Genomic DNA, 10,889 nt, shown 5'->3' on the forward strand with positions numbered 1-10,889 from the left:
GGGTCTACCTTACATTATAAAGTGCCTTAAAGCAACTGTTGTTGTGAATTGTATAAATAAAATTGAATTGAACTGAAATTAATGCTGGAGAAAATCTTTATTCTAGTGCTGTGAAACTTTAAATTGGATCATTTAAATATGAAAGCTTACAGTCCCACAGGCTGGCAATGTGGAAATGACTTCAGTTTGACACAGATCAAAGTGAAATGATTTTTCTTAATTGAACAGGTGTTTTTGGTGTGTTTTAGGAGCCGCAATTCCTGCCGAGTGAAAGAGACCCAGCAGCAGATTAGATTATAATCAAGTATACACACTTTCTGCATGTAATGTGACTATGTGTGTTGCTTTTCAACATGCTGTAAATAACGGGGTTTTTTTATATGATGAAAAGCAAAGTGAGCCGGAGTCAAATTCCTTGTTTGTGTGCACAAACTAAAAAATAAAGATAATTCTGGCTCTACGATCGCTGCCGTGTTTTATTACACTCCCAATAAAACACAGAGCGGTCCCTCTTCGCGGGTATACAATATCTTCAAACGTAAACGCTCCGGACAAAGGGTCCCGCATGCGCGTCGTCGAAGAATCCAGTAAATAGAACCCAGGAGCACGAGCAGTGTCTGTGCTGACGTCACGGCCGTACGTTGAGAGCTGGAGCGGAGTTGTAAGCGCGAGCTCAGACGGAGGCGCGCCGAGGGAACAGCTACAGCTATGGTGCTCTGTTCTTCTTCGTGAGGACGAAATCAGCCAATTTTATTCTCGTTGACGTCTTTTTCTCCGTCTTCTCCGCGACGTAAACAAGCCGTCGGACATTTTGAAATCGCTTCGGGGATACAATATGTCTTCCACGGTGGTCGCTGCCTCCAGAAGGCAGTCCTGCTATTTATGCGATCTGCCCCGCATGCCGTGGGCGATGATCTGGGATTTTACCGAACCCGTCTGCCGTGGTTGTGTGAACTACGAAGGTGCCGACCGGATTGAATTCGTTATCGAGACTGCCAGGCAGCTAAAGAGAGCACACGGCTTTCAGGAGGGCCGCTCTCCCGGCCCGGGGAAGCCCCAGCACGCCGGGAAAGAGATCAATCACTCGGTTGGGGACCTGGGCTCTCGTCCCCCTCAACCTCTGGATCGTTATCCGCTGTCAGACAGGCCGCCGCGGCTGGGCCCGGAGTACCAGGCGGGCAGGCAGGCGAACGGCCTCCCGATGCCCAACGGATTTCCCAAACCCGACGAGCCCCCTGAGCTAAACCGCCAAAGCCCCAACCCCCGCAGGACTAGCACGGTTCCTCCTAACTTGGTGCCTTTGGTAAACGGCGCGATACCTGCCATACATCCACTCAGCGGCCGCCCGACACAGATCTGTCTGCCCGGCGCTCTGATCGCGCCTGTCCCCGGGGAGCACGGCAAGCGCCCAGAGGAGCTGAAAGACAAGCACCGGGCGGACAGCATGTCGGACATGTCGGACAGCCACAAGGACTGGATAAACAAAGGCAAAACTGTCAGGGACCTGATGCTGCACACGTTCGACGGCAGGGTAAAGAAGGACCACACCGCCATGCAGCGGGTCATGGCGTACGAAATGAGTGGCACTTCCTCAAAAACAGGTAGGCTGTTTGTTTTGTGTCTGCACTAGAATGTGGTGAGCTGGCACGCGCCATGAAAACGGGAACTAAACAGCACGGAACTGTGTCAGCACTTCACACACGGTGTGTCGTGGATTTACGCCATCGTGACGGGTCCGCCCAGCCACGCTGCTGGCATGCACCCGTTCACCTCTTGTGTGAGACAGCAGTACGGGAGCAGGTGTGTGTGTGTGTGTGTGTGTGTGGTTGTTGGGGGAAGGGTGTTTAGAAATTTCCTGCCTCGTAGTCTGCACAGGCCGGGATGTTAGTGTGGCTGTTAACCCTGCTGCTTTTCCTTTGCACAGACAGAGGGAAGCACCCTCGGCCTGGGAAGAGGAAGGCCTCCCCTGAGCCAGACTGTGAGAGCAGTGTCCCCAAGATGAACGGCAGTGAGGGCCAGCCATGGCTCCCCTCACCCTCTGAAGTCCTGAAGATGCCCCCAGCTGCCCTGCCAGGCTTCTCTGCAGCGCCTCCATCAACCATCTCCCCCCACTCCCGCACCACACCACCTGAGGCTGCCACAGCGCAGAATGGCCAATCTCCCATGACTGCACTCATCCTCGCCACCGATAACGCAGGCAGCACGGGCTCACCTAAGGACGGCAGCCAGGTACATTCCACCGTGGCGGGGGCACGACGGAACAGCGGGAGCCCCCTGTCACCCTCACAGAGGAGGTTGGCCCAGAGAGAGGGGCCTGTGAGTGCCAACCCCTCTGCTCCGCATGGTCCCGGCAGTATGGAGCCACCGCCACAGAGCATTCCGGATTCCTCTGTGCCGCCGGGCAGCGTGCCGCTGTGCTGCACTCTGTGCCATGAGCGGCTAGAGGACACTCATTTTGTCCAGTGCCCTTCAGTGCCCTCTCACAAGTTCTGTTTCCCCTGCTCCCGGGAGAGCATCAAGCAGCAGGGGGCCACCGGCGAGGTGTACTGTCCCAGTGGTGAAAGGTGCCCGCTGGTTGGCTCCAATGTACCCTGGGCCTTCATGCAGGGGGAAATAACCACCATATTGGCCGGAGATATAAAGGTAAAAAAGGAGCGGGACCCTTAAAAAGTTCTCCGACTGCTTCTCGTGAACTTGTTTCCCTCTTGTAACCCAAGTATGGCAACAACAGCAGGACATAAAGTAACAGACACAGCTCACCCAGCAAGCCTCAGAGGAGCTGGCAGACATGTACATAGTGAACACAGGGGAGTGTATACTTCATAAATGTGGCTGTAAAATTTGACTTCTTTCTTTAATACATTGTGTTTCTTACTGTTTCCAGTAAGACTTTTCCTTTTTCCCACCACAGCTGTTTCTTCTCAGTCTGTCGTTGTACTTTAGGTCTGCAGACAGTCCCTGTCGAGCATAGAATGTGACTAATTTGAGCACTTGGCAAAATCCTTTAATAAATGAAACAAAAAATGCTTCTAGCTGTACATGTATGCACTTGCCAAATACAGTTTCAGAACTTGTAATAATACCCCCAGTGTCTCTGTGGTTTGCTTATTTTCCATTATCCTGGAGTTGGTCGGAGAGTCATGGCCTGATTGTGAATCAGTCATGATGCAATCCCTCCCAGCAGGAACAAATTGGCTTCCAGGGAACAGTGGGTGGAAGGGAAAAGTCAGGGAGTGAGGGAGATGGAGGAGGGGGGATGAAGGCCGCAGTAGAAGTGCGTTGCATAAATGCTGTGTACTGTAAATCGCACGTGGGTGAGCCGAGGCTGCTCAGCGCTGAGGCCTCGTGCCCCATGAGTGCGGGGGGAGATAAGGAGGGCCTAAAAATAGTCACCGTGGCTTCAAAGTGACGCCCGCTCTGGCGTTTGTTGATGTCAAAACAACTGCCTCACATGTCCTGTTTGGGCACTTTGTCTGGATCTAGAGGTTTTCTCTTTGCTTCTCCTCCATGCACCCAAATCAGCCTGACATCTCGTCAGATGCTGGCAGCAGATCAGAGCTGTTGCTGACTGAACACACCCTGATTCCAATGAAAGCACATGGGAGACGTGAGGTCATGAGCGGCGGAGGCCCACTGGGACTGTTAGCGCAGGAACTGAGCGATCAACCCTTTGCTTTCCTCCTCCTTTCCCTTCTCTCTCCTCACGTTACACCCTCTGTCACGCTGTCAGGATGACGGAAATACCTCAGGGCTCTCTTTTCTGTTTCAGACAGGCTTCGTTCTCCACAACAAAGCGGCTTCATCAGACAAAATGGCTGCTGTCAGAGCGGATTTGGACGAACCTTAAATCCCCCCACGCTCTCGCCCCCGTGTCAGCGACGTTTATTTGTCTTATTTGCTTTGCTTTCACTTAAACGTGTATATCGAAGCGTCATCTGTGGATACTCTCTCGCTGTCACGTTTGACTGCTTTGACTTCAGGAAGAAAATAAGGAGGGGGCCCTGCTTCAGAGTAGGGGGGTGGGAGTAAATGCCTTGCTCAGGGGTCACGTGCTCCTTAGTGGAATTCCTGAGTCACTGTCCTCCCTCCCTCCTCTTCTAATGTCTCCTCCCCCCTACTGCAGTAACTTTTCAAGGCTGCTGAGCGCACAGACAGATGAATGGGGGCCTGTATGTGTTTATGCCAGGACACCGTGCAGGGAGGAAAACGTTAACCCTTCCCCAGCTTTCTCCCTCCACAGACAGCGTGTTTAGTTTTATCCTGCAGCACATTTAAAAGGAATGCAGTTTCCTTCCTGGTAGAGCTGTATCTGTGCTGGAGGGTAGACTGTTCTTTCAAACTTTCCTGATTGTCAAACTTTCATTTTTAAATCAAGATTTTCAGAAAATTTTATACCACAAACATCTATAACTTGTTTTTGAATGTCTTAAATGGGCTTAAAGAGGTTTTATAATAATTGCGTGCTGACCTGAACTGCGATTAAATCAGTCCAGGTCAGCAGACTAGTAGGTCAGTGGTGGGTTTGGTTATGCAATGGCTCTTTTTCTTTAATGAAATTCCTCTTACTTTGTAATCAGCAGTAGACAGGCTTTTACACTCCTGTCAGTCTGTCACTGGGACTCGCAGACAGCGTCTTAGGTCTAACAGAGTTCATATGAGTCACAGTTATTTGATACTTAGTGGTAATAAGGAACATCACGCTTCTGCATCACTCCCGCGTGTAGTGGGGAAACCTGAAGTAACATTTAATGCCTTGCATTAATATCATGGCCAAAGTAACCTCAGGATTCACTGATGTGCTTCTCATTGCACCTTTAACATTTTACAAGTTTGTCATCAAAGTATAGTTCAATAAATGCAAGTACTTAAAAAAGAGGTCAAGTAAAGACTGATAATTTCAAATTGTGTTCCAGTACAGTAGTACAGGTTTCATCCTGTCAGCGGGGAGAATATTGCTTTTTTAAAATCAGAAACACTTGGAGATGTGCAGCGACAGTTACCCAAAACCCAGTTTTTGTTCTGTCAGACGGACAAGTTCACAGACTGATAACAAAGCAACACTGATGTCAGTTTGTAATGATTTGTTTTCTTAAATTTAATATATTATTCATGTTAAGATTGGTGTCAGGTCTGCCACTTCACTCTGTGATTTGGCTGCTGAATATGGAAGCTGCTGTTTGACTTCAGTAGTGAATGAAACCCAACAACCCCCCCAAAATAGAGACTTGTTAAAGTTTTTTGCAGATAATGACGCTTCCCTTTTCACAGTCCTGAAACCAAACAGTAGCCTTTGAGTTAAAACTACTCGGACTTCCTCCAAGTTCTGGAGAGTCTGGATTATTCTTCAGTGCTTCGTGCAACACTTTCACTTGAATGCATTTTTGGTGTTTCTTTAGTAACAATTGTTCCTATTTTTGTTGGCCTGTAAGGTTGTGATAACATGCCAGTTAAGACCATAATGAAATGTTTACAATTAACTTTCAGCTTTGTGAAACTGAGTCGTATCTGTAAATGCTTAAAAATAAACTTCAACCTGACCACACCAGGTGAGGTTCAGCTCAGACCTCAGGCCTGTGCTACGAAGAAACAAATCTAGAGTAAGTGATTATTAACTCATTGTGAGGTCATACCGTGCAAAGGTTTATTATACTTCTGAGAATTTCACACTTTAAGTTGCAAAAAGTTGATTACTGTGAACTTGAAAAAGTTCTAACGGAACAATCCTGAATCGGAGCAGTCTTTGGTTTGTCCTCCATCTTCAAAATAACACCAAACCTTTCAAGGTACTTTTAAGGATTTTAAACTTGCCACAGCTCTTCTGTAAACTCAGGCAGTATCAGTGCCTCCTGTCTCTTCATGATGCTGGACTATTATCTCTATGGGGATCTTCCTCTTCTTGTGACTGAAGTTCATCTTTTCCAGGCTCTGCCTGTTTACGCTCATTGTTTTATGTACAAATTAATTTGGGAACATCTACAGTATCTGAAAGTTTAGTCACAGTGCTGAAATATTTAAAGGAAACTTCCACACAGTGCTACTTGTTAGCTCCTTGTGTTATTGTCAGTTATGCCAGCCTTATGTTGCAGAAAAAATCTACTTGCAGAGTGGGAGCCCTGCCTCGATACAAAGGCCCTTCAGCCTACGGATCCTTTTGATGTCTTTCAGCCAATCAGATGACCATATCAAAATAGATCCAAAACTCCGCCCTCTCTCTCAGGATGGTTCATTTTTGGCACGAGGTCGGCCTCAGATTCCAGTCGAACCAGCCGCGTTTTTTTTCATCTGTCACAGAAACTCAACACCCCAAGGGCCCGAAGAGCCAACGGCCCCAGATTAATGGGTTTGCTCAAATTACGTGGCGCACACAGGAGAAAAACTCTGGGTTTCTCTCTCCTCCTGTCTCCCTCTCTACACTCTGTTTGTTCAGCTGTTCCTCACCCAAAGCTCAACCCCCTCCAGCACCAAACCGCCTCCTCTTTCCTGACTCTGAAGTCCAGGATAAGGCTGTTGTCTTGATTTTACATCTGCAGAACAGCAAACACACCGAGAGCAGGAACAACAAACCTCAGCTCTTCACACCTCCGTGAACACTGCCAGTGACAGTAGCTTGGATAAAAAACACTGTGCCATGCAGCTATTTTTAATAGGTAGGAAACTCTACCTGCAGGGCAAATAAAGAGACTTATGATGCTTGGAAACTAGGTCATAATCGAGTGAAAAAGACAGCTCTGTGATCTTATATATAAAACATATGAAAGCTGTTTTTAACTTTGAAGCTTTGTGGTCTGTCCAAGCTGGAGTCAAACTGTGAAGTATAGTATACAAAATAACATGGCAGTGAGCTTTTACTGGATTCACATTAACATTACAAATGACTTAAGAAAGTCATTTACACAACAATGATTCATTTTATGTTATTTAGAGGCAATCATTATGATTTAAACTGGTCAATAGTAGTTGTTGGTGGTGGACGGCTGTTTACATCCACTTATTATAGGTCGTAAAGGTCAGGAACATTTTTTTTAATGGTTTTCTTAAACTGTTGTTTTCCAGGGTGAAATGATTGTACAGCATTCATGTTTAATGACTTCAAAAAACATGAGTCATGGTGAAAAGCTTTTAGCATAATTTTTGCTGGATATTTGACCACTCCTCTCGACGGAGTTGTTAGAGTTCATTTAAAGTGGTTGGTTTCTTGGTTCGAGCCGGCTCAGCCCTACTTTCAACAGGGTTGAGGTCAAGATTTTGGGAATTCCATTCCAGAAGCTTAATGTTAGCCTGCTTTATCCTTTCCAAAACCATCTTTAATGTGTATTTGGTATCATTGTCCCGTTGGAACTTCTCATTGTATCCCAAGTCTCAAACTGCACATTTAAGGTGAAGCTGAAGAATTCGAAGGTAACCTTCCAGTATTCCATCTACTTTGTGCAGCATACCAGTGCCACTGGCAGCAGTACATACCCCAAGCATGATGCTGCCACCACCATCCTTGACAGTTTATAAAGTGTTCTTGGGTTTCAAAGCTTCAACTTTACTCCTCCAAACTTATCTCTTGTCATTGTGGCCAAACAGTTCCATCTTTGTCCGTAAGGTAGTTAGCTTGTCTATGTGGGCAACGGCAAATATTAGTGTAGTTTGAAGGAGCGGAGCTTCGTTCCTGGTCCCTACGCCCTCGGTCCTGACTTCACTGTGAACAGTGCTGCTGGTGTTCCGGCAGGCTTGAGGCTTGATAGTTTCTGAACAACCTAACCAATTTCTTCTCATTTGAGGGTAGCCATGTGGGTCTTGATCCGCTGACTCTTATGTTAAAATGACCAATTTTACTTTAAAAAAGCATGTACACACTGCTACAAAAGGCTTCTTGGGGCTCCACAGATAGCTTACCCCTTCATAGCAACTGAATGTTATTTCATAACGTATCTACTGGGATACAGTTGAAGCTTATAGAGAGGGGGGTATCTGCTTCAAGCGACAGTGTTTCTGTCTACTAGGCCTCACCACTTGTTGGATTTTTCACTGTAGTGGATCTCTTAATTGTATTTTTTGCTGCTGGTGAACTTTTTGAAGCGTTTTTAAAGTAATTATCTTGCAAGAAGTTTGTGCTTCAGTTTTGGTGAGTATAATTCCAGTATGATATTATTCCGTTACCCACCAATTAACCAATACGTCTGTCTGTGAGACAGTTTGCCTCAGCCCAAGGCCCAGAGAGGAAAGCAGCATTTCTAAATGTCATGTGTATAATAGCTTGCATTTGTATTCACTCACACAGGTGAAATAATAAAATGAACAAAAGTAGTTTTGTAGTAATTCTGTGGAGCAGCAACTGAAAATAATTTTTAAAAACTTTAATTTTAAACGTCCAGTTCTCTGAGAACTCGGTCCTTGCTAGTTGCCTAATTTTGTCAACTAGCAGCTAAATATTAGCAGTAAGTGTTGACATCAACCCCATGCTGATCTGCTGTGCTGGCTTTAGGGTGAGCTTGGGTTAACCATGTGCTCCAGGGTCATTGTGTCCAAATGAGTTGTTTGTACATCCAGGGCTGGGGCCTCTCTTCATTTAGACTGTGTCCAGATCCTAATGCTGTTCAAAAGGTCAATCAGTCCCCGCGTGAAAAATGACCCGAGCTTAGACCAACATGCTGCTGTCACACAATTCGTTGGTCAGGCCCCCACCGCGTCAGCACTTTCCTGTGTACCCTGGGGCATTACAGACCACCCCCACATCCTTACCTCGTGGCACACACATACATTGTGTTCTGTCAAAATAAAGGCCTGAATTCTTCTGTTTCTTTCTTCTGCTGTGCTGCGTTTTTCCAGCCCAGGCTGCCATTTCAGGTAAACCTTTTCTTCATCTTTGGTATTAGTGGAAAAACATGCATGAAAACAAACATTTAGATTAAGAAAATAAGAATACATATAAATACTAAAGGTAAAACAGAAATGCTAATGTAAGACGTAAGAAACTAATGACACAAATAAAAGTTAGAATAAAGGTCAGAAGAAATGTGACGTCAATTTGTAGAATCAGCAAAAACATCTGAAGACATTTGTGTCAGAAAAGACAGTTTTGTTGTAGTTTTTCCACAAGTCAAACTTTTGTCTTTGTTTTTCTTTTTTTTTTTTAGTTGGTGTTTGGTGATTTTTACTTGGTAAAATTTAGGAAAAGCAAACAAGTAATAATTAGCAATGCACTAAACCACTGCAGCTCAATCACCATGCAAAAGCAAACATACTTCACAACCTCTTCCCCATCATTCCAGAGAAAGGTTGGTCACCAAACTTCTAAACAACACAGTGTTTAGAAGTTTGACTTCGTTTTTCTTGGTTATTAATGTGTTTTGCAAGTTTTTCCAAGTCCATGCACTGATATCCACTAGAGAAGATCACAGCCTTTCAGAAATGGTTTCTGGTCGTATTTCTTGCATACAAACATTTCTTGTTACTAGCTTGTCAACATTAGCCTGTAGCTAAAGTTGTCCACCCACACAAAAAATGAACACAGTTGTGATTAGTTGCCTGAAAAGGATCAACAATGAAGACAACATCATCTTTCTGAGAAGATAGATGTGAATCAATAGTAAAGCTCAACATTAAAACTTATAGACCTCTCTGGTGAAACGTTTTCTACCCTCACTAAATTTGACATAGATTTACTAATTCATATTTGTATACAGTTTAGTCCACATAGATTGCAGGGTAATACAGGTTACGGATAATGAAGTAATAACACCAAGTGCATCAGCTGGGTTATAAAATGTGCCACGTGTTAGTTTGTAGCCAAGTGAAAGTATATAGCTAAAAAAAAACTAAAGAAGACCGAGAATAGAGCTTTGAAGTACTCCAGTGCTTACAGCAGACTTTCACTTCCCAAGAAATACATGTAAGTAGAATCAGTTCTGTATGTTTTTCAATAGTTGAATGATTATTACTGCTGCATGATATTTGCATACAAGTAACTACATGCACATGGGATCAGCTGTCTAGTTAAAAATTTCACTTTGCTAGAACTTTATCTTTAGATAATCAAGTGTGTTAGAAACCAACAATAGATTTAAACTCCCAAAGTTTAACATAGCATCTGTAAAACCTGTCAAAATCATAAAAGGGGTGGAATGTGTGTGCTCAGGTTTTTTCAGGTGGAGTTTTTTCTGTGGAAACACAAATGGAAAGTGACCAGTCTCACTCAGCATCCAAAGTGCTTTTACAGCTCATTCACTCAGGCAACTGTCAGTGTAAATAGTTGGCACTATATGAAGAGAATTGAGTTGTTTACATGGCACTGCAAGAGCTTTGTCCATCTTACTAACACACCCACAGCTAGTTTAAGAATCATCAATTAACTTAACAATTAGCAGTTTTCTAAAATACTTTGTTTTTGCTGACAGTCATCGTTTGGATCGATGTAACTCTAAATAAATAAGCTTGTTAGTGCCACAACAGTTACTTTTCTTTGGTTTCACTTCATTTGAATCTTGCAGCCCCAAAATCCCCAAAAGTTTCTACTACACAGCAGAAAAAGAAGATAGCGAGAGAGATGAAGATGTGAAAGGTGTGTGATGTTTCCTGAGGTTGCAGATAGACACTGCCATCTAATTTTAGAGAGTGCAGCTGCTGTTTGATCCACCAAAGGATCCTGTGCCTTTAATCAGCAAACACCCAGCAGTGAGCACCAAGAAAGGAACACAGTGTTATGTTGACTCTGTATCTGGAAAAGAGGTTTACAGAGCAAAGCCCAAATATAGCAGCTAGTTCTCAGAGCCGCAACCCTGTTGCCTGGATATCCCTGCTGGAAAGTAAACAGAGGGGATGTTGGATTTTCCACGTCAATGAACTGGCAGGAAGTAAAGGCCACACTGAGGGGGGAGGGGGAGGCAATCTCTTTTATTAAT

The 10,889-nt window shown here is 44.7% G+C and overlaps 1 protein-coding gene across 1 annotated transcript; it reads left to right on the forward strand.

Annotated features, from left to right (window-relative positions):
* Window positions 1–561: 561 nt before the first annotated feature.
* Window positions 562–5,591, forward strand: irf2bp2b (interferon regulatory factor 2 binding protein 2b). Its single transcript, XM_026172149.1, has 2 exons — window positions 562–1,601; window positions 1,925–5,591. The coding sequence occupies exons 1-2, from the start codon at window positions 836–838 to the stop codon at window positions 2,665–2,667; spliced, it is 1,509 nt and encodes a 502-aa protein (XP_026027934.1). The 5' UTR covers window positions 562–835; the 3' UTR covers window positions 2,668–5,591.
* Window positions 5,592–10,889: the final 5,298 nt, after the last annotated feature.

Source organism: Astatotilapia calliptera, chromosome 6 (genome assembly GCF_900246225.1).
Source record: "Astatotilapia calliptera chromosome 6, fAstCal1.2, whole genome shotgun sequence".
Classification (NCBI taxonomy): Eukaryota; Metazoa; Chordata; class Actinopteri; order Cichliformes; family Cichlidae; genus Astatotilapia; species Astatotilapia calliptera.

What these genes read in the sequence shown, in the direction of transcription:
- irf2bp2b (XM_026172149.1), top strand. Translation starts at nt 836, where the DNA reads ATGTCTTCCACGGTGGTCGCTGCCTCCAGAAGGCAGTCCTGCTATTTA. An exon ending in TGGCACTTCCTCAAAAACAG is followed by an intron (nt 1,602 to 1,924) that starts GTAGGCTGTTTG and finishes TCCTTTGCACAG; the next exon opens with ACAGAGGGAAGCACCCTCGG.